At 40.9% G+C, this 24,349-nt stretch overlaps 1 protein-coding gene across 1 annotated transcript in view; it reads right to left on the bottom strand.

Moving 5' to 3' along the window:
• LOC121280296 (FERM domain-containing protein 4B-like) overlaps positions 1-24,349 on the bottom strand; it is a 247,612-nt gene that overhangs the window by 98,937 nt on the left and 124,326 nt on the right. Inside the window, exons 6-7 of the mRNA XM_041192139.1 lie at positions 16,901-16,957; positions 16,410-16,432 (exon numbers count right to left, since the gene is read on the bottom strand). Of these exons, the coding sequence (XP_041048073.1) occupies positions 16,410-16,432; positions 16,901-16,957 (80 nt within the window). The remainder of the gene's footprint in view (positions 1-16,409; positions 16,433-16,900; positions 16,958-24,349) is intronic.

A 24,349-nucleotide genomic window follows, 5' to 3' on the forward strand; every position in this document is an offset into this window, starting at 1 on the left:
TGAAGCTATTTGTATGGGAATGAAATAGTCCACATTGCAAGTATTTTACCTCCCTCTTTTCTGCTGCAATGCCACTTAATTTTAATTCGTAAATTCTCACACAAGCACTTGAAGGGTGAATGTTGCTGGCCTACTTGACTGTGGTACTTTGATAGTGAAGTCTGATTCTGTCCTCAATTTACCAACACAGGAATATGTTACCAAAACGAGACACTAGAGAGAGCACAAATAGCAACCTTGCTTTTTTCCCCCCATTACTGGGGGGACTACAAAATCAATTATAGTGACCCTATTTCTGCTGTCTAGTCCTTTGCAATGGTACTGCTAATGCCATGCTCCAATTCAGACTGGGAGTGCTGTAAACTAAATGAGGTAACACCATAATTGTAAAGCAGAATATTGCTGTTGCTGGAAACCTGAAGTTAAACCGTAAAATACCCGAAATACTCAGCAGGATATGACAGCATTTGTGGAGAGAAATAGAATTAACATTTCAAATTGGTGACCTTTCATCAGAACTAGGAAAAGCTAAAGATAGAGTAAGTTTTGACCAAGGCATGCATGGGACAAGGACAAAAGTAAGATCTATGGTAGGGTGAAAGACAGGAGATACCGAATGGCAGGAGAGTTAGTCTTGCAGGGCCAAAGAAAATGGTGAAGGGGTAAGAAAAGAAAGAAAAGAATTGCCTGCACAGGTAGGCTGCTGACTGAAAGAAAAACAACGAAACAAGTGAAAGAAAAATGGAGCAGAGATTATGGTCTGAAATTGTTGAACTCAATGCTGAGTCTGGAAGGTTATATAGTGCCTCATCAAAAGGTGAAGTGCTATTCCTCAAGCTTACAGTGAGCCTAACTGCAGTCCTTGTCCTACCCGCTTCTTGCTCAAAACCTATTACACTCCTAACTTTTCCTAGTTCTGATGAAAGGTCACAGACCTGAAACATTAATTTTTTTTCCCTCTACAGACGCTGCCACAATCTAAGTATTTCCAACATTTTGAGTTTTTATTTGAGGTAATGCCACTAACTGACAATAAAATAGGTAATCTTTCTTATTGTCCAAGGTCGTCCGTTTCCTGATTGGGGCAGGCAGACCTACACAAGCCAATATCGTTACTTTCTATCGTTAACCTGCATGGAACGTCTACCACTGAAATCAAATTTAAAAAGATTTTGCATGTGTTGTCTATTACTACCACTGCTATGGAACACAGCTCTCAGCTGCCATGACTTGTAGTCAACTTCAATCATGCCCTGTTGCCCCAATCTTTGAGTTACAATTTTAAGTTTTAAAGTGCTTGTGCAAATGCTCTAAAATGCTTTACTGCAAACTTTTATCTTGGAATTACAGCTATTGGTGGATAAAGAAAGTCTTAACTTTTTTTTTCTCCCACAACCCTCAGTTAGAAGGATAAACAACGTTGTACATAGCTACGAGGATTCAATTCTGTAATTCTAACCTGGAACCACACTTCCAGTGCGCACAGGTAAGAGACCCAGGGCTACAATATTATAGCCCTACCTCCACTCTGTGCTCCCTTCATAATTTATTGCTCCTTTGAATTTGATCAAAAATATGGAACAAAATTAGCCACATTCCAGATCAAAGCTTCATTAAATCGGTATTTGGGTAATGCATTAAACCTATGAGCAACTTACTGCAATACAGTAAAAAACATAAAAATGATTTATTTTAATATCCAAATGATCCAATGGAATGTCCTTTATTTACAAGCTGAAAGGTATGATATGGAAACTGTTCTACCATATGAATAATGCAGGGACTTCCCATATACTACAGGGATGCTGCTACTTAATGGTTTTAGATGAGGGACCAACCTCAGAATAATTGGAGCTTTCAAGACTGAAACTGCTAAAACAAAGGTATCATAGAGTTAAGGTGGATAAATGGGGTTAAGATACAAGATCAGCCATGGCCTAACTGAATGGAAGAGCAGACTCAAAGGATTGAACAACCAAATCCTGTTCCTAATGTTTAGCAAAGAATGCTCGATAGTGTTCAGAATCAAGCAGATGTTCACGTCACCAAACATTTTTAATGGCCTGACTAAAATCAGCTGGCTCAGCAATGTCTGCAGATTGTGGATGCCTGTCACACTGAACAATCCACCAGGTTGGTCTTGCGGCTTTGTTCATTCCATTGGGTTTCAAAACTGAAAAGTGTTTTTCAAAGCATCAGTTTCAATGCACCTCTGTTCACTCGTGTTTCAAACATTTCATCTCCAAACAACAGCCTACTGACTGGAAGCACTGGATCAAATATTGTTGTGGCTAATGAACGGTATGCTGCATATTTTTTTTCTCTTGTAATAATAAGCAATCTGCAGCAACAACATCTGAATCATCTTCTTGATTGTTACAAATAGTATTTTAGAAATGCCAGATCAAGGTTCAGCAACCCTATGAAATCCATGTCTTCTGGGGAACATCCACTGGTGAAATTTTCAAGTAACCTTACAGTATTTTTGGATTCAATTTAACTTGCCAAGTTATACAATTTAATCTTGTTTAGTCTACTGGTCAGCAGTTTTTAATAAATATGGGGAAGAACTGACTATACCCACCAAGCAGTGATCCATGTGGCAGGGGTATCATGATACAAGCTGCGAAATGAAAGCACAATTATACAAACAATTTCTCAATGGTCCTTAATAGCAATTGTTAAGATTTTGATGCAATGTCCTGAAAGTACCGCAAAGAAATTCCCATTCTTTATTTGTAAACTTGTCCTTAACCTAAACAGAAAGCAAAGGCTGGACCATGGCATGATGTATAGAAGTTAGAAAATTTTCCCCATATTTAAAAGGAACAAGTCTCCACTCATTCTCTGCTCCCAATGTCCATAATACCACACTAACAGCTTCATGTCATTTTTATTTAATAACAAAAGCAAAAACAAAAATACCTGGAAAAACTCAGCAGGTCTGGCAGCATCTGCAGAGAGGGACACAGTTAACGTTTCGAGTCTGAATGACCCTTCAACAGAACTAAGTAAAAATAGAAGAAAGGTGAAATATCAACTGGTTTAAGGGGCGGTGGGACAAATAGAGCTGGATAGAGGGCCAGTGATAGGTGCAGATAACCAAAAGATGTCACAGACAAAAGGACAAAGAGGTGTTGAAGGTGGTGATCTTATCTAAGGAATGTGCTAATTAAGGGTAGAAAGCAGGACAAGCAAGGTACAGACAGAACAAAAACAGAATTACCTGGAAAAACTCAGCAGGTCTGGCAGCATCGGCGGAGAAGAAAAGAGTTGACGTTTCGAGTCCTCATGACCCTTCGACAGAACTTGCGTTCGAGTCCAAGAAAGAGTTGAAATATAAGCTGGTTTAAGGTGTGTGTGTGGGGGGCGGAGAGATAGAGAGACAAAGAGGTGGAGGGGGGGGGGGGGTTGTAGGGACAAACATGCAGTGATAGAAGCAGATCATCAAAAGATGTCAACGACAATAGTACAATAGATCACATAGGTGTTAAAATTAAAGTTGGTGATATTATCTAAACGAATGTGCTAATTAAGAATGGATGGTAGGGCACTCAAGGTATAGCTCTAGTGGGTTTTTTTTTTATTTATATAATGGAAATAGGTGGGAAAAGGAAAATCTTTATAATTTATTGGAAAAAAAAGGGAAGGGGGAAACAGAAAGGGGGTGGGGATGGGGGAGGGAGCTTACGACCTAAAGTTGTTGAATTCAATATTCAGTCCGGAAGGCTGTAAAGTCCCTAGTCGGAAGATGAGGTGTTGTTCCTCCAGTTTGCGTTGGGCTTCACTGGAACAATGCAGCAAGCCAAGGACAGACATGTGGGCAAGAGAGCAGGGTGGAGTGTTGAAATGGCAAGCGACAGGGAGGTTTGGGTCATTCTTGCGGACAGACCGCAGGTGTTCTGCAAAGCGGTCGCCCAGTTTACGTTTGGTCTCTCCAATGTAGAGGAGACCACATTGGGAGCAACGAATGCAGTAGACTAAGTTGGGGGAAATGCAAGTGAAATGCTGCTTCACTTGAAAGGAGTGTTTGGGTCCTTGGACGGTGAGGAGAGAGGAAGTGAAGGGGCAGGTGTTGCATCTTTTGCGTGGGCATGGGGTGGTGCCATAGGAGGGGGTTGAGGAGTAGGGGGTGATGGAGGAGTGGACCAGGGTGTCCCGGAGGGAGCGATCCCTACGGAATGCCGATAAGGGGGGTGAAGGGAAGATGTGTTTGGTGGTGGCATCATGCTGGAGTTGGCGGAAATGGCGGAGGATGATCCTTTGAATGCGGAGGCTGGTGGGGTGATAAGTGAGGACAAGGGGGACCCTATCATGTTTCTGGGAGGGAGGAGAAGGCGTGAGGGCGGATGCGCGGGAAATGGGCCGGACACGGTTGAGGGCCCTGTCAACGACCGTGGGTGGAAAACCTCGGTTAAGGAAGAAGGAGGACATGTCAGAGGAACTGTTTTTGAATGTAGCATCATCGGTACAGACAGCCCTAGTGGGGGTGGGGTGGGATGAAGGAATTGAAAAAGGCTAAAAGGTAGAGATAAAACAATGGATGGAAATACATTTAAAAATAATGGAAATCGGTGGGAAAAGAAAAATCTATATGAATTATTGGAAAAGAAAGTGGAGATCGGAAAGGGGGTGGGGATGGAGGAGAGAGTGCATGATCTAAAATTGTTGAAATCAATATTCAGTCCGGAAGGCTGTAAGGTACTTAGTCGGAAGATGAGGTGCTGTTCCTCCAGTTTGCATTGAGCTTCACTGGAACAATGCAGCAGGCCAAGGACGGACATGTGGGCATGAGAGCAGGGTGGAGTGTTGAAATGGCCAGCGACAGGGAGGACTGGGTAATGCTTGCGGACAGACCGAAGGTGTTCTGCAAAGCGGTCACCCAGTCTGCCTTTGGTCTCTCCAATGTAGAGGAAACCGCATTGGGAGCATCGAATGCAGTAGAATAAATTGAGGGAAGTGCAAGTGAAATGCTGCTTCACTTAAAAGGAGTGTTTGGGCCCTTGGACGGTGAGGAGAGGGGAAGTAAAGGGGCAGGTGTTGCACCTTCTACGGTTGCATGGGAAGGTGCCGTGGGAGGGGGTTGAGGCGTAGGGGGTGATGGAGGAGTGGACCAGGCTGTCCCGGAGGGAATGATCCTGCGGAATGCCATCGGGCGGGGGGGGGGTGGGGGGGTGAAGGGATGATGTGTTTGGTGGTGGCATCATGCTGGAGTTGGCGGAAATGGTGGAGGATGATCCTTTGAATACGGAGGTTGGTGAAGTGATAAGTGAGGACAAGGGGGACCCTATCATGTTTTACTTAGTTCTGTTGAAGGGTCATTCGGACTCAAAACGTTAACTGTGTCCCTTTCCGCAGATGCTGCCAGACTTGCTGAGTTTTTCCGGGTATTTTTGTTTTTGTTTTGGATTTCCAGCATCCACAGTTTTTTGTTTTTAATCTTTCATTTAATAACAGCTGTTGTAGTACATTTGTACAACCTTATCTACATACCATCGTTTAAATCCCTGTTAATACAGAAAGTAACATAACTGATTTTATCAGAAATAGGCAGAGCTATCTTTACCTTGAAAATCATTTGCACGAATGCAGAGAGACATTTTTTCCTCTTTATCTGACTTCTATAGCTTTAAAGATCTCCGAAATCATGAGCTGAACCAAAGCAATTGAGGTGGACTGTTTAGTTGGGGTCTGAGGTCACTCATGGGAGCAGGGAAATGTCATCACAAGTGGGAGCAAGGGAACAAATGAAAAGCTGGCTCAGGTGGAGTAAGAAAGAACAAAGGATACAGAATAACCAAGTTCTCATCTCCTTGCAGCTTGTGCTGAGTGGAAAGAGTTGAGGGCTGTCATCAAAATAGGTTAATTAAAATCATGACAGAAGCAGAGCTCAGAAGAAAGTGTGCAAACAGCTGCCATTACTGGAGGAAAATAGATATGTTCCCAACCCTATATAACACAGCTTTCACAGAACAGTAGACCACTAGGGCTATGTAAATGTGGGCCATGTGACTTCAAGTGCAATAGATTTCTGAATCATGACTTTATATATATTAAAGAAATAAAATCCCAAAACAGGCAGATATGGAAAAAATGTTTTACACCAAAGCATGCTATGCAGATGAAGTTAGCTCATGCTAAAAAACTGGAAACATGTGCCATCACAACTACCCAATTAGCATGGAATAATCATTGTTTTAAATATGAAAGTTATTCAAACAGAAGCTCAATGGCCTAGATTCAGTCAAGTAACCTACATAACAAGCAGCATTTACATTATAAGAGGTCACTTATAAACTAGGCCAAAGTCGGAACTCCCCAAGTGAGTTAAGGTTGTTATTGAGTCTACACAAGTAATTCTGCTTGTAATCTGATGGAATGGCTTTGATACTGTAAAAATACAAAGAAAAATCTCTGATGTGCACTTTATATCTACACAGAACATAAGAAACAGGAGCAGTAGACCATTTGGCCCCTTTGAGTCTGCTCCACCATTCGATATGACCATGGATGGCCTTCTGCCTTGATTTCACTTTCTTGCCCACTGCCCAAATTCCTTGAATTCCTGAGAGTGATCAAACATCTGTTTATCTTAACCTTGAATATCCTCATCAATGGAGCAACCACAACCTTGGCAGCTAGAGAATTTCAAAGATTCACAACTCAGTGAACAAATTTCTCCTTCTCTCAATCCTAAATGATTGGCTCCTTATCCTGAGACTGTGCCCCTGTGTTTTATATTCCCCAGTTAGGGGAAAATAATCTTTCAATGTCCACCCTATCAAACCTCTTCAAAACCTGGCAATGAGATCACCTCTCACAGAGGGTATAGGCCCAGTTTACTCAGCCTCTCATCATAGGATAACTCTCATCCCATAAAAGAATTGTAGTAATAGAGAGAAAATATTAAAGGTGTAATAATCAGCAACAGATAGTTAACAAAGGCTGTTGTCTCACTGCATCTACTAGCCCAAGGCTTCTGCATATAGGTTGCAACATTTTACACTGCAACCTGAGTGTATATTGTTGGATTCTGCCACTGAACACTGCCAGAAAAAAACTTTGCACATGCACCTTTAAAAAGGTAGAGTTCCACTCTCCAGCTGGAAATCCAAACCGATTTGGCACCGAGAAGAAATGTTCACACTGACACTAGAATTCTCTGCTCACACCTACAAATGTCCAGAGCACTTGTCAGGTTTTGAAAGTGGCTTTCCATCAAAAGTATTATACTGAGGCCGTGCTTCATGGCTTGGGTCCAAAGGTGCTAGGGTGTCAACCTACTAACCCGACACCTGAATTACACTGCTGAGTTTATGTCAAAACAACAATACTTGTAAAAAGTATTTTCCATTGTAAACATGAGTGGAAGTCTTTCCACATTTAATGTTTGAAGTACCTCATTCTACTGATCCAATCATATTTGCAATCCATGAAATTAACATCCAATTCACTTTACTGCAGTACAGCTATGGATGATTCTAGTTCCACCTTGGGACTCAACACAGAAAGCAGCATGTGTTCTTTGAGGGATCGATGAAACCTTGGATAGTGATTTTCACAGCTGCCTCTGGAGGCAGTGTTTCTCCTAACAGCAATGTATAGGCACTGCTGCCAGAGCCAGAAATAGCCATGGTTTCTGTCGATTAGTGTGAAAACCAACTTTGTTTACTTATTGAGGCAAATTATTTTGTATTTGCCAGCCTATACTCAAGTTCAATGGCCATTAGGAAAGAAACAGCAGCAAGAAAAAGGTTGAAAATTTTGATTTAAGAAGAATTGTGTTTGCATAGTTTACTGATCCAGGTGCCATGGAACTGCCTTCAAATATAAATGGGGTAGTTTCCACAACACCAGGACCCTGAGGGTATATTGCAGCATTGCTTTTTTTAAGTAATTCCACAGTCTAAGAGTGGCACCAAACAAACCTGTGATCAATTAATGGAAACAGTGAACCCAAAAGCTATATGAGATTAACATTTATTTCTACTTAAACTAGAAGAGGCAGGCTGGGGTATTTTGCACCACAAGCGTACAACTTTGGGTTGTTTACACTATGAACAGCAGATGTACAGGCCTTCGCCTGTCAGATGCAGTCTGTAAACTAGCACACTTTCCAGGGACCAATGAAAACATTGATGTACAATTCCAATCTCAGGATAACTTTGGAACTAGCTCCACCTCAATTGATTTTGAGCTAAGTCCAAAGTCGAGCTCTTGTTCAGTTGTCTTCGCCTCTATGCCCACTTCTTTGGCCAGGATTCTTCCCCCATCCCAGCACCCCCTCACAATGTAGACCCTTTCTCCCCAATTCAGAATTTGCATTCCACCTAGACCCCTCCCACTAACCTCTGACACTCCCTATATTTTTTCCACTTACAATTGTCAGCTTTACATCAGCTATCCCAAATTCTCAGCTCTCCTCACTCACTCCTTCTGGCCTATCTCCATCTGAAGTTGTAAGATTCTATTCTCTCATTTCCAACCCTTTGATGTCACCTAACTTGTCACAAGGTTGATGCTGTTGTTGCTTATCAAGCGGACCTCTACCTAATGGAGGCTGAAGGTCAACTCTCTGATGCCACCATCTCCCCAGGACCATGACTCCACCATTGAACATCAAGCCATCATCACCTCATCTCCTTCGGCATTCTTTCCACCACAGTTTCCAACCTTATAATCCCCAAATCTGAACAACACATTTTTACCACCTTCCCAAGATCCATAAACAGGGCTGCCCTGGTAGACTCATTGTTTCAGTTTGTCTTGCTCAACAGAACTGATTTCTTCTGATCACAACTCTAATTTAACTCCCCTTGCCCAGTTTCTTCCTACCTGCATCCATGACTCTTCCAACACCCTTGTCACTTTAACAGTTTCAGTTCATCTTTTCACCATGGACATCCAATCGCTCTACACCACCATCCCCCACCAGAATGGCTTGAGGGCTCTCCGCTACTTCCTTGAATGAAGGCTCAGCCAGCTTGCATCCAGGGCCATTTCCCTCCGTCTGACTGATCAACTTCTCTCACTGTAAACCTGGACTCTCATAAATCTTCCTCCCACCCTGCTTGCTGTAATGACTCCATTACATTCCCAATTTCTCTGTCATATTTGTTCTGATGATGCCACCTTCAATACCAGTGCTTCCAACAGATCTTCCTTTTTCCTCAACCAAGGAGTCCTTCCCAGCTTGGTTGACGATGCCCTTGACTGTGCCCGTTCCATTTCCTGCATGGCACATTCTATTGTTCTCACATTTCCCTCCCAGGACCTTGAGAGAACTTTCCATCTCACCAGCTTCCACATTCAATGGATCCTCTACCATTTCTTCCAGCTCCAACAGGACCAAACACACCTTCACAGCTCGCATTCTGAAGGGATTATTCTCTCCATGACATACCGGTCCACTCCTCAATCACCCCTCCTTTTTCCATTCATACTTTCTCATGTAAGCACAAGAGATACAGTACTTGTACTTCTTTCGGTTTACTATACTGTAGTTGCTGCTCAAGTTTCAGTTAGCTTTATATTGGATGACTGCTTTGCAGACCACCTCAATTCAGTCTGCGAGCATGGCGCTGAACTTCCGATCACCTATCATTTTAATTTTCCACCCTACTCTGACCTCAATCTCCTATGCTGTTCCAATGAAGCTCAAGGTAAGCTCCAAGAACAGCACCTCATCTTTCAATTAGGCACTTTACATCCTTCCAGCAATTTCAGGTCTTAGCTTCTTCTCCAATATTTGTTTGTTTTTGGACAGTAGCTGTTGGTGATACTGCTTTTCCCATTTACATGTTCTTTAGATCAACTTTTGTTTCTTGTCCAATTACCATCTCTCATTGCCTTACAGCATCATCCTTTTGTCATTTAATCTCTCCTGCCTTTCACCCTATTACAGACCTTTCCTTTGTTCTACCCCACCAACCCCCACCCCGCATCCCCACCTTTCCTTGCCTATGTACTTGCTTAAACCTGGGTGTGCATTCTAACAGAGCAGCCCAGCTCACCAATGGAGCTGAATCTTGATATGGAGTGCTATTAGAGTGCAATGTGGAGGTCACTTTCTGAAACATGATCAAATGTTGAAACAATGTCAAAATGCTTCAGGTTTTCTCTCGTGCATCTCTTTGCAGCCAGTTCTAAGCTGCATTGTTGGGTGGTTTGGGACTAGGCCAGACAGCTGACTGCAGATGGTGCACATTATGGAAAAATTCAAGAAAGGGAAAGTGAGAAAATATTATTCAAAACAGAAATGGAATCTAATTTTATTAAGAATAGGCAAAGCATGAAAATTAATTTTACAGTGTAATTCAATCTTGTGGTCCTGCTGTCTTTCATTAATCATTTGGGCTTTGTTTGCAGTTTAACCATTTCAAAGCCACGAGATTCAATTTGTTGACTGACATAACTTCTTTCAGACATTCTACATTAAACAAAAGGCAATCCTCCTCTTCACCCCCCTCTTATGTTGGCAAAAAAAATCACTGAAACTAGTGAATGGAGTAGACACAAAGGCCATTGTTACAATGAATACACGTGCATGACCCTAGGCTAAAATAAAATAAAAGGCAAGCCAAATGGTTTAAGAATCACCAAAGTTACTAAGAACTCTAAACAAGTACATTTTTAGTTTATAAATAAGCACACTATCTCTCCACTATTTTATAAGCTCAAGCTGCCAAGAGTCAAGCCTTAGGGACCCATCTTCCAGCATTTGCAATAAACCTACCACTAGTGATTAACCTTTAAATCAACACAGCCTATAAGAACAAAGCACTGCCTTTCCATAGTTTACTTAACCAGGTCCATCCTATCAGTTAGAACATTAGCTTGTACAGTAATTTGAAGCCAAGTGGCAACACTCCAACTCCTAGTAGCAGCTTTCCAAATCCTATTAGTGAGCCAAGTTGGCTGGTCAATTTTGAAAAAAAGTTCTGATGAATTTTAGCTTCACCTGGCTCAGTTACTGGATTATCCTATCTAACAAAAAAAAGTAACATATTATGTAGTAATTTTACATTGTCACTTCTCTCCTGAAAGATAGTTAACAATGGGCCATTGAACAATTGAAAAAACATACATTTGAGCTCCCACTAAGGCAATCAACAGGTACCAAGAGCAGCTTATGAGCAGTGCAGTTCATGAAATAGATATTAGTGCACCATCATGTTCCTGACCAGAGTGGATGACAAAGAGCCATGCTCAGTGATAAACAGGCATAAAACAAAGCCTTCTAACTTTGCAACTACTGCCCCTCTTTGCTACAAATACATTTAATATCTTGTCTTTAAACCTGAAAATCTAAAAGCAGCCCTCCTTGTGTATCCAAGAGCTCTGAGCCATGGGAAAGAGATGCTTGACACATTCTACAGGTTTAATCTGCGACAGATGATTGTGTTGACTGTGGAACAACACTGGCTGCATTTTCACCCCTCTCCTTGGACTCACCTATTTCTGTTGAAGGGTCATGAGGACTCGAAACATCAACTCTTTTCTTCTCCTCCGATGCTGCCAGACCTGCTGAGTTTTTCCAGGTAATTCTGATTTTTGTACTGGATGCATATATCTGACTTTATTTCCCTGAGTATTGGAGATTGAGGGGTGATCCGATCAAGGTTTGTAAAATATTGATAAGGAATTGAAAGAGTTGCTACACAGAATCTATTTCCTCTGGTGGGGAAAAATCAAGAGCAAGGGGACATAATCTTAGAGTTACAGCTAGATCATTCAGGAACTTAACCAGGAAGCACTTTTCTCCCCACAAAAAGTGTAGTTGAGATTTAGAACTCTTTTCAACAGAGACATGAAAGCTCTGATTGTCCCAGCATTCAAGTTTTTGTTAAGTAAGGCATATGGAGCAAAATGTTGGGAAAATGATGTTGAGGCACTGGTCAGCCATGCTGTAATTGAATAACAGAGCAGGGCAGTTATCCCAAGTATCCTGACCAATAATTATAGCTCAATCCATATCCATAAAACACATTATTTGGTTGATATCACATTGCCATTTGCGGCACCTTGCTGTCTGCATACTGCCTACGGTGTTTTCTATAAAAGAAAACAGCAATTACAGCTCAAAAGTATGAAATTGACAGTATAATACTTTGGAACATCCAGAGTGTGACAGAGATGTTCTATCTTACTTTCCTTCATTATGTTACTATTTAATGACTAAATTGCTTCGTCCTTCCTTTTAGTATGGTTAGCTTGTAAAGAATTGTGCATATCCTGACATAGGAACTGATCAATTTGAGAATTTTCACAAATTGAAGAGTTTATAAGTGCCAGTGTCCCCAGTCAGCAACTTTGGACACGTAGTCAGGAGCATCAACCTATTTTTCACTAATTTACAGGATGCTTCAAACTAATCACCACTAGCTTCATTTTTAAAGTTTTTAAAAAATATATGTACTGGGCACCACATTTTAGGAAGAAAATGAAGGCTTTGGGAGTGGATACAGAAACAATTTACTTCAAGGATGAGGGATTACAGTTACGTGGATAGACTGGAGAAGCAATGGTTGTTGTCCTTAGGGCAGAGAAGGCTAAAGGAAATTTGAAAGAAGTGTTTAAAATCATGAAGAGCACAGATGTAGGGCGATCGGCAAAGGAGGCAACATGGAGAAAATCCTTATTTCCTACAATGAGCAGTTAGTATTTGGAATGCACTGCCTGATAGAGTGGTGGAAACAAGGCGGTGAAAACAGATTCCAAAAGCAGCTTTCAAAAGAGAATTAGATAAATACTTGGAGGAAAAAAATGTAGGGCTATGGAGAAAGCAGCCATGGAGTGGATTAACTGGATTGCTCTTCAAAGCAGCTCATTCAGACTTGATGGGCCGAATAGTTGTGCACTATTGGTCAATGATTCTCTATGTGTAGTAAGTACACCATGATGCAATTTAAAGGACAAAGACTAGTCAAGACTTGAGGAATTAGGCATCATGTTGGTGCATATTCCTGAATGATGATATAATAAAATGAATGCAACCATAAGATTCGTTCCCAGGCAGGTAGCATATAATTATTATTACAAAATAAAATTTGATTTAATATAAGTACTTTAGATTTGGACTTTCTGGATTAGAAGTAATGCAGCATACATACAAATGATTTTGATGTTGAACGTGCAAGCTTTAGAAGAAAAGTGGAAAAAGCAGCTCACACAGATCATTTACTACAATTTTGTCAATTGAGATCATATTCTCTTTGGCATCAACCTAACACCTAAGGTGTAGTCTAAGATGGATGAATACACACAGGTGCTGAGATTTGTGGTGGCAGCAAAGGAAGATTTAACACCATTGACAACATGCACCACTTTCCATAAATAAAGCATCAACAGAACACTGATCCCACATTGTATGGTGGTATTAGTGTACACTGACGCAAGTTCAGGCTACCAGCAGATATTTAATTTAAAATGACGGTAATAGTGGTGAAAAATAGATCAGAATTTCGGCCTTCTCATGACCACATGTCACCACCCATTCAAGAGTTCGAGTAAACAAGCATCTATCAAGTTGTTGTGAGACGGAGAGCTTACCAAAGGTGCAAAGTTAGAATGTACGCAAAAGTACCAAGACTTCACTTGTTGTTTCCCCCAATAGCTTAACTGGATCAAAAACGTGGGAGAAATGACAGATATGCATCATGCCTCTACTTCACGCCAGCACTACTCCACACAAACAATGCAAATTTATCATTGGTGAATTTAGAGCTGGGAGGGCAGGGTGAGATAAGATTGAAGAGGGAAATAAAAAAGACAATCCAGTGCAATTTATTTAACTCCCAGCTTTTAGCGCTAGGAGAAAGGTGTCCACCACAAAGCAACTGACAAGGGAAAATAAACTGATGTTTTTTTAAATTATATGCCAGCATCTTCATAAAAAGAAAGTTCTGTCAACTAGATGATATTGTTTAGGTTTTGAATTATCACCTGATGAAACAGGCTGCACAAACAAAAACATGTATCATCAGCAGATGGCATACATTTCCAAGCAACTTTAAAGGCAATAAAAAGCATTACTGAAATATTTCAAATACATATCATCTTATCCAGGTTCACTCAAAGTGTGCTGTATAGGCAGTCTAAGAGGTATTTTTAAATAAGCTGTTTCTTTTCCAGAATGCATTCATCCACACGATAATAAACTTTACAAACACTTGCTTGTCAGCTAACTCGTGTTGTGTTATGCCACAACTGAGATCTTTGCCTCTAACAAGTTCACGTGTCAACTTTGTACAGAGGAAGTTTTCACTTCTCTATTTAGTACCTATTCTCAGTACAATTGCAGATTAACATTCCAACATCCAATCAAGTGTAGCCCCTAATAGTGAATATTCCACAACCTCAGACGTATAGCACATTTTAATGGCTCTTTCACAGGACATTTCAAGTTCAAATGACCATTTATGTAGTGCCTTTCTTGACTGGAGGATGTGCCAAAGTGTTTTACAGCCAATGAAATAAGTGTTGAAGTGCAGTCCCTATTGTACTGTAGGAAACATGGCAGCCAATTTGCACACAGCAAGCTCCCACAAGCAGGAATATAATAAATTGCAAAGTTAGAAGGCTTTATTTTATGCCAGTTTATCACTGAGCATGGCTCTTTGTCATCCACTCTGTGGTCAGGAACATGATGGCACACTAATATCTATTTCATGAACTGCACTGCTCATAAGCTGCTCTTGGTACCTATTGATTGCCTTAGTGGGAGCTCAAATGTATGTTTTTCCAATTGTTCAATGGCCCATTGTTAACCATCTTTCAGGAGATAAGTGGCGATGTAAAATTTCTTTTATTTTCATGAGTTGTGTGTGTCACTGTCAAGACTAGCACTTATTGCGCATCCCTAAGTGCCTTTGAGAAGGTGGTGGTGAGCTATCTTAGTGAACTGCAGCACTCCATATGGTGAAGGTGCTCCCAATGTTGTTAGGGAGGGAGTTCTAGGATTTTGACACAGCAATTATGAAGGAATAGCAATATACTTCCCATGTCAGGATGGTGAATGTCTCTAAGGGGAACTGATACCTTTGGTAGAGGTCATGCATTTGGAAGGAGATTTTGAATGAAGCCAGGGCACTGGGGATAATTCTCCTCTTTTTCAAAAGAGCACCATGAGATATTTTATGTCCACATGAGGCAGTCAGCAGGGTTTCAGCATTATATGTCATCTGTAAACCAGTATCTCCGACAGTTAGCACTTACTTGGGAATGCACTACAAAATTAGCCCAGGATTTTTTTGCTCAAGTCCCTGGAACAGGGCTTAAACAAAACCTTCTGACAGAGGCATAGCTGACACAAGGTAGGTCGCACTGCGCAAAGGCTCAAATAGTAATTCCTAACCTTTTGGACTTTTTCCTGATTCCTTTCAGGTTTAGATGAAACTTAAATATCACAAATTATAATTACCCAGTTGCTTTGAGTAACAACTCAAATTTTTAAAACAATCCTTATGGGCACCACTTTGCAGTGTATACACTCCATTTGTAACCACTCCCAAACACCAACAGGGTGTGACAATCTTTTTGTATTTCAAAGACTATTACAAAGACCTTTAGTTGTTTTCAATAGTTGTTTTCAAATGAAGTATTTTTTAAAAAGTAATTTGATTTCAAATGACCAGAAAATCATGCATAGGCAAGAGAGAGCTATGGTAGCAACATAATTATTTACTATAAAGGCAGGGTGTTTTGCAATTAAATTCCAACCAGTAAATATTTTTGGGAAGGCAAAAAAGCACTTACTGAGTTTAACAGGTCATTTCCAACAGGCACTGATTCAAACGAATTAATCTCATGCCAATCTTTCTCCTCACCAAAAGCTTTGGACACGTATAATCAGTTGTAAAGTTATGGTTTTAAAACACAGAACTATTATCGTGTAGGAATGTTTTTCAAAGATAAACGTGCCAACATTCAGTGGTAGGCAGCTTGGACTAGCAATTCCAATTCACATAGCAGCCTCCCAGTAACCGTGAGGTCAAGTGTATGAAGTGTGAGGCCCCACCAGGGCAGCTGTGAGAGAGAGAAAGCTGCACATAAAGCTTAAAAACCAAGCAGCTGACAAATGTGATCGTCTCGTTGCATACATTACCCTTCTGAGGTTGTACTGTTGCAGGTCTGACAAAAAGAAACAGGCTGCGTCTATGACAATCTTACACTGTTTCCGTTTACATTAACTTAAAAATAATCTGCTGCAACTCACATCAATGCTACATTAATAAAAGTGGAAGCGCGCAGCAATCACACAAAAATGTAATCTAGTTCTACTTGCCAAAAGGAGCTTTTAAAATTAGAAACGCGCGCGCACACATATACGAATCGCAATTAGGTTTTTAATTTCATAATTTATTTTAACGGTAAATTCAGTAAAACAGATGTAAGTGATTATTGCTTACCTGATGTAATCTCCTTTCGTTTCCTGAGGAATTGGAAAGGGGGATCAGTCAGTATATGAACAGAACGCAAGAAAATGTTTTTAAAACTCAGAAATGCCAAGCCCCTTAGTTATTAATTTAGACAGTAGGGAAACTGTAAAATTATGGAAAGGGTGCAAATGAAACGAGAGTAGACTGGATCAGAATGCAAGAGCCCAATACGGACTTTGGCAACTCTTCCCCAGCAACAAGAAACACAAGGTGAGAGATGGCGCGGTAACACCAGCTCACAGACCAGACGCAGACCACTGAATACAACACGCTGTCTGGAATGTGTGAAAACAAGGCAGCAGGCAAAGCGCAGGGGAGTAACAGCTCCTCACGGAGTGGAAACTCGGCGGCTAAAGCTGCCCCACTGCAAGTTTCTGTGCCTTGACTGCGGTGGGTGGATCTGTGAAGCCAGGAGGCTCCGCTGTCACACCAGGAAACAACCTCGCAGCGACTCCTCTCACCTGCAGCACGTACGCAGCTAACTCGAACACCGTCTCGCTGTCCACCTCAATGTCGCCCTGTGGGAAAAGGCAGAGAAAAGTTCAGTCATCAGGCAGCAGCCCGCCGGCGAGTGGAGTTCGGACAACCGGACACTCCCTCCAGGACTCGGCCATACCACACCGGCCGGAGGGGGGAGAGGGGGGAGGCGGGGGGTTTACAAACTCTCAGCCACTTACATACCAACAGCTGCCAGCCAGCCCGTACAATCACTCTATTCACACACATATATTAAAGCAGACGCCAACACTTGGAGAAGTCTCTGGTGTGGCTATTGACTGAGGTGTGAGCTGACCGTTCCCAGGCTAAATGACCAGGTTGGGTTAGTCTCACTCACATTGGGAGATGAGAGGAAGCGGGAGGTGGCGGCAGAAGTAGTTTTACGCTGATACGGATAGAAGAGTGCGTAAACCTCCGGTGCAAACTGGCTCTACTTTTAAAAACACAAATGCTTTTAGCCTATGGGTGGGGGTTTTATGAGTTTTCCGTTCATGCCTGATTCACACCCACACAAACAATGGGTTGTAAATAAATACGGAGGTTGACGCGAATGGGTTTGAGAAGAAAGTGCAACTTCTTTCGTGTTTGAGCAATTAGAAATATATCGACATGTTCGCTCCATAAAGAAACGAGAGTTATATTTCGGGACATTCAGATATATCGACCCCAGAGTCAAGTGTGCCAATAACAACAGCTGACTCTTCTACCCGCCTCCAGTATTCTCCCTTCACTTGAACCCCTCTGGCCTCTTAACCCTCTCTCGATTATTCTATTCAGAACAGCCAGCATGACATTGGCTGTCTCAATCTCTTTGCTCCCCTTGCCCATGCTAACCCTCTGAACATGCATCAGTCTTCTCTCAGTCTAACCATAATGATGTCATCAAACCTACTGGCAAGCATGGTGTTGTCTGGAGATCCCAGCTCTACCTAGCAGAGGCCAAATGTCTACCTACTCCGGACCATGACCGCACCACTGAATATCAAGCCATTGTCTTCATAACTGTCGTTGACCTCATCTTTTCTGAAGATCTTCCTTCTATGGCCCCCAACCTCATCATCCCTGAATAGCCCACTTCTATCTCCTCAAGATCCACAAACAGGACTGTCCTGGTAGACCTAACATTTTAGCCTGTTCCTGTCACACTGAAACTGATTTCTTCCTATCTCGACTATATTCTTTTGTTTCATGTCCAGTCTCTTCCACCCACATCCATGACTCCTTCAGGTCCGTATGACTCTTCTTCAGAGCTAAAGAGAAGTAGAAATGTACACTGAAACATTAACTTTGTTTCTCTCTCCACGGATGCTGCCAGTATTTTTCATTTATTCATGACTCTTTCGATGCCCTCCATCACTTCAATAGTTTCCAATTTATTGGCTCTAACTGTCTTCACCATGGGAATCCAATCTCTCTACACCTCCATCTCCCACCAGAACGGTATGAAGGCTCTCTGCAACTTTCTTGAATGGAGGGCCAACCAGTCCCCTTCCACCATCACCTTCCCCTATCTGGCTAAACTTGTTCTCAATTTGAACAACTTATCCTTTAACTTCACTCACTTCTTCCAAATAATAGGTGTTGCTATGGATATTCACATTGGTTCTAGCTATGTCTGCCTTTTTGTGGGATATGTGAAATGTTCCTTGCTCCAGTCTAACTCAGGTCCCCTCCGTCACCTCTTTTTCCAGTGCATTGATAACTGTATTGGTGTTGTTTCCTGCTTTCACCCTGAATTGGAAAATTTAATCAATTTTCCATCCAAATTTTTGTCTTTTCCCACTTTCACACGGTCCGTCTCTGACTCTCCTCTTCTTAGACTTCTCTGTCTTTATCTGGAGATAGGCTATCAACAAATATTCATTGTAAACCCAGAGACTCCCACAGCTACCTCAACTACATTCCCTCACATCATGCTTTCTGCAAAGAGACTCAATTCTATTCTTCCAGTTTTCCCCTCTCCATCGCATCTGTTCTGATAATGCAACCTTCTGTGCCAGCCCTTCTGATATGTCTTCCTTTTTCCTCAACCAAGGATTCCAAGTACCCCACTTCACCACAGTTTACAAGGTTCTCAACCATGTCTGTCCCATTTCCTGTACTTCTCTTACCCGTCACCATGCCCTTTCCCTCCCCATGTCCTTACTTTCAATCCCAGAAGCCTCTGTATTCAATAGATCATCCTCCACCATTTCTACTACTTCCAGCATGAAACACACTAAACACCACAACTCCTGAGGAACACCTTTGCTCAGTCTGCAAGCAAGACCCAGACCTTCCTGCAGCTTGCTATTTCAACACACTATCCTGCTCTCATGCCTGTGCTTGGCCTGCTGCAATGTTCATATGAAGCCCAATGCAAACTGGAGGAACAGCATGTCATCTTCCGATTAGGCACCTTACAGCCTTCCAGACTTAACATCGAGTTCAACAACTTCAGACCATGAACTGTCTCCTCCACCTTGACTCCTTTTTTAATCCAATTTTTATTTTTTTAAAAAAAAATTTTATTCTTTAATTTATTTGTTCATTTTTTATCCTTTTTCCCCAAACCCCCTCTCCCTACATGGCCATCTGTCACTTTTTTCTGTGTTTTGCTTTGAGCACTGACCCTTGTTCTGCTATCTTACCTTTATGACACTATCAGCACCTTCTTTACTCTTTACCTCTACCATTAACACTCCCTTTGTCTTGTGTCTATCACATCTTTGTCAGTCTTTCTTTACCTATGCCTGACCTTCTATCTTGTTCCACCTGCTCCACCCTCTCTTAAACAGTATAAAATCCATCACATTTTCACTTCACTTTAGCTCTGAAGACTCATATGGACTCGAAATGTTAACTCTGTTTCTCTCTTTTCACAGATGCTGAGTTTTCCGGCAATTTCTGTTTTTATTTCAAATTTCCAGCATCCACAGTATTTTGCTTACATCTTTTCCTCCCCTTCCCTTCAGCATTCCGAAGGGATTATTCCCTCCACAACAACCTGGTCCACCCGTCAACAGCCAACTTCCCCTTCTTCCCCTTTGCATGGCACTTTTCCCTGCAAGCAAAGAAACTGTAACACCTGCTCTTTCACCTTCATTCTTCTCACCATTTAAGGCCCTGAACACTCCTTCCAAGTGAAACAGCAATTTACTTGTACTTTCAATTTAGTATGTGGCATTTACTGCTTACAATACAGTCTGCTCTAATTTGGGAGATGAAATGCAGATTGGTTGACCACTTTGCAGACACCTTCGTTCAGTTCACAAGCATGACCCCAAGCTTCCGGTTGCCTGTCATTTTAATTTTCCATCTTGCTCTCATACTGTCCCCTTTATCCTTCACTTCCTGCAGTGTGTTCCTATGAAACTCAGTGTAAGCTCAAGGAACAGCTACTCACCTTTCGATTAGAGAATTTACATCCTTCCGCTCTCAACACTCAGTTCAACAATTTCAGACTATAATCTCTGCTTTCAGATGGCAGTTGTTCATGATTCTGCCATTCACACCTCCTCTAGACACATCATTTGCTTCTTGATTTGTGCAATTACCACTCCTTTTGGCTTTACACCACCAGTTCTTTTGTCATTTAATCTTTCCTCTCTTCCACCCATTCACACACATTTCCATTTGTTCTTTTCCCATCCTCCCACATTCACTTGCTTAAAACCATTACATTTCTAACTTTTCCCAGTTCTGATGAAGGGTCATCGACCTGAAATGTTAACTCTGTTCTCTGTCTGCAGATGCTGCCCGACCTGAATATTTCCTGTGTTTTCTGTTTTTATTACTGCCAATAATAAAACAGATTTGAAGGGGCTATTATTATATTTTGATCATCCTCATAGCCTAAGTATAGTCTTAGGGTGATGCATCTTTTTGGAGTATTCATGGATTGTTTTTAATGGTTGGGTGTGCTTTTTAACCGAGGAATTGCTGATCTTGTCTGTCTCATTGAGGATGCATTACCTTAAGGCAAGCCACCTAGGTAATGCTCATTTGCTAAGTGGTTGCATTCATTGTATTGGCAGTGTTCTGAAAGCATTCAGAGTAGAAAAGGCAGTACTGTAGTAGTATTCTGGTGAGAGGACACAGACCCGAAACATTAACTCTGTTTCCTTCCCCACAGATGTTGCCAGCTCTGCTGAGTACTTCCAGCATTTTCTATTTTTATTTCAGATTTCCAGCATCCACAGTATTTTGCTTTTATGTTTGTAATATTGGCAGTATTCCAAAAGCAGCACACCTTCTCAGTTGAGGCTACTTCCATCCTCAACAAAAATAATGTCTTTTGTAAATAGAAATAGAGGAAAATATTTCATCCACTCAGTTTGCTCCTACGTTCTTTCTTTCCAGGTTAATAAGTATCAGTGTCAAATGTGACGGTGAATCCATTACATCATGCTGTGACAGGAAAATAGGGTCAGGCCGTAGGGTGGGAACATGCAGCTGCAATCTGCTCAACACACCCGCATTTTAAATGGCCCTCAAGCGGTAGGGATACTTCTTTTACATTTTTTTTAATTGGCTGATTGTTAGTGCCACAATTATGTTATTATTCTACTAGCAGCAACTCCAATTAAGGAAACTGCAGCTCCAGAGGATGAGGCTTGTCTTCAGTGACCATTTTAAAAATTAATGGATAGAAATTATAGTTGACAATCTCATTTTAAATGGGTTAATAATTTCAATTGAGGGGAAATAATTGTTAGAGGTAAATTAAGCATTCATACTGTAACAAAAGACCATTGAGCATTCCTACAGCAATATTAAATCTGCTGTGTGCTTAAGGGATTGTGATGTTTGCATATTTAACAACAGTTGAAAGATGATTTGGCTGCAAAGCTCTATGAGACAATCTGAGGGTGTGAATAGTACAATATAAATGCAAGTTCTTTCTTTTTCAGTTATGAAGAAATTATGTTTTTGCAGAGAACATTTTACTAGCATGCAGCAACATAAATAACATGCTAACAATTAAAAGTTGCAGAAAGATACAGATATTCCAGACCTCCATATTCGAGTATGGATCTTAGTTTGAAAAATGTATGCAGTACAGGTTCAGGATGTACTCTAAGGATTTGGTCTCAACTAATTTCGCAGTATAACTGAGTATAGTATTTGCTGAAAGGAATTTTTAAGATCTTTTGTCACTTATCCATGAATTTTATTCTAACTTGATTTTTGTTGAAATATTGTGTGTTAAGAACACGATCAAGGGAACTTGGCTGGGAGGCTTGTTTGAGCCAGACAGTGTGAGGGAGTTAAATCTTCACCACCCCCCCACAACCCCATGCTGTGCAGATCTGTAACTCCAGTTACTAATTATTTCATCAGCAATCCCTTCTGAAACCAAAATATTCAAAACACAGGGTGTGCAATTATATCATGTTTCGTTACCTCTTCTTAAACTGAATAGTGATGATGATTGTGGTAGAGATTTCTTTGGGGAGTAAAATCTCTTGTAAAGAAAAGATTTTTTGTTAACTGGATGTCATTCAAGGTTATTTCATTTTTGTTGACAGAAGGCTGCTTTTACTTGTGATTACTTATGATTTGTATTCTTATAAAATGCAATAAATTCATAAATCTGACATAAAGAGACTGAAGACAGCATATTTAGAATCCATCAGCAGAGTGATGAGAATGCAAACTGAAATAAAAGCTTGTTGAAAATTTACCCAGGTGTTTTCAGAGTTAGCAAAAACAGAATGCAATTGCTTGGCTATGGTGTTGAAATAGCTAAGAATGAAGTTGAAAATTACATAAGAGTATTTATAGACACAGTGCTGAAAATGTCTGACAGTCCAGAACAGCAATCAACAATGCCAATAGAATACTGCACTATACAGTTAAAACAATGAAATACAAGTCAGAGGAAGTCATGATCAACAGAATTACCTGGAAAAACTCAGCAGGTCTGGCAGCATCGGCGGAGAAGAAAAGAGTTGACATTTCGAGTCCTCATGACCAAAGGGTAATTCTGTTTTTGTTTTGGATTTCCAGCATCCGCAGTTTTTTGTTTTTATCTCTGAAGTCATGATCAAATTGTATGATGCTCTGGTCAGAGGGCAACTAAGTACTCTGTCCACTTCTTTCTCCACAAGGGAAACATTCAAGCATTGGAGCATTGGAGACAGTACAGGGAAGAGCCACGAGGTTGATCTTCAGTCAAAGAGCTCTAAATTATAAGGAATGACTGGAGAAACTTTGACTCATGACTGAGAATTGCACCAACAGAGGTTTACCAAATTATAAACTGTATCGAAAAAGCTGATCTGGTAAATCACTTAACAATTTAAAATCAAAGCAAGGGACCACAAGTTTAAATAGGTACAAGGCAAATTTTGGACTGATATCACACAAGTCTTCTTCACACTTAAACATTAACACACAGAGTGAACTCTAGGTAGAATAGAAGTGAAATAATTGGAATAATTTAAGAAGCAGCAGACAATGCAGTGAGTTTTGACAGTTGGAACAGTCTCCCTCATCTCTTATTTTGTGATAAGCTGCCATTTTTATGGATGTCAATGGTTGAGTACTCAACTTGCTTGCAATTGCCAGCAATGCAGAATTCTTATAGCCAGCCTATGTGGCCCTTCCCAGCCATTAGAAAAGTCAGGCAGCCAAAAATGAGGTCACAAGTCTTGCTATTAAAACAGCTGCATGTATATAACTGTTCCTCCCACCACTGTTGTGGAATCTGCCCCAAGTAACATAAAGCAGCCGTGGAAGTGTACAGTGATCCAAACTATAAGTATCTCTAAGCACTTATGTCAATATAACTTCTTGGCCAATCTACCAGGAGGTGGGCTTCATCAAATGCAGGAAAGGATTTACTTATAGTTTATTTTACTTCTCTCTCTCTCCCCCCCACCCCCCTCTGAGTTGACCAAGTGAAGGCATGATAAACTTTTCAAATGTTAATTTTATCAACTGTTTCCTTGTTTGAGGCTGGCTCCAAACCTGCTATTGAGCAGTAACTGGATTTATACAGCTCACAAAGCTTCATGAATATGACATGCAGCATATGTGTCTGATAAAAAAACATTTATCATACATCAAAAAATAAATATTTTAAGATTCCAAAAAGTCATAGGCCTAATAAATCTCAGATAAGCTTTTAAATTATCTTAAACATGAATCAGGCATTTTGTGTCTGTATATTTAACACTGAGTGATAAACTTGTCAATTCCAAAGAAGCCAAACTGATGTTTTATACATAATAACATGTTCTCTGCTACATGATATTCTTTATCCTCTGAGCCTAGACGGTAAAGATGTTGATAGATGCATAACTTGGATATATTATTGGAACATGTTTAAAAACTTAAGTATCTGTACTAATGAAAAAAGGGAAGTTCAGCAGTCTTTCAAAGACATAAGCCATTCCCAATTTAGCAACACACACTGTCTTTGTAAT

The sequence above is a fragment of the Carcharodon carcharias genome, chromosome 7 (assembly GCF_017639515.1).
Source record: "Carcharodon carcharias isolate sCarCar2 chromosome 7, sCarCar2.pri, whole genome shotgun sequence".
In the NCBI taxonomy this organism is placed as follows: domain Eukaryota; kingdom Metazoa; phylum Chordata; class Chondrichthyes; order Lamniformes; family Lamnidae; genus Carcharodon; species Carcharodon carcharias.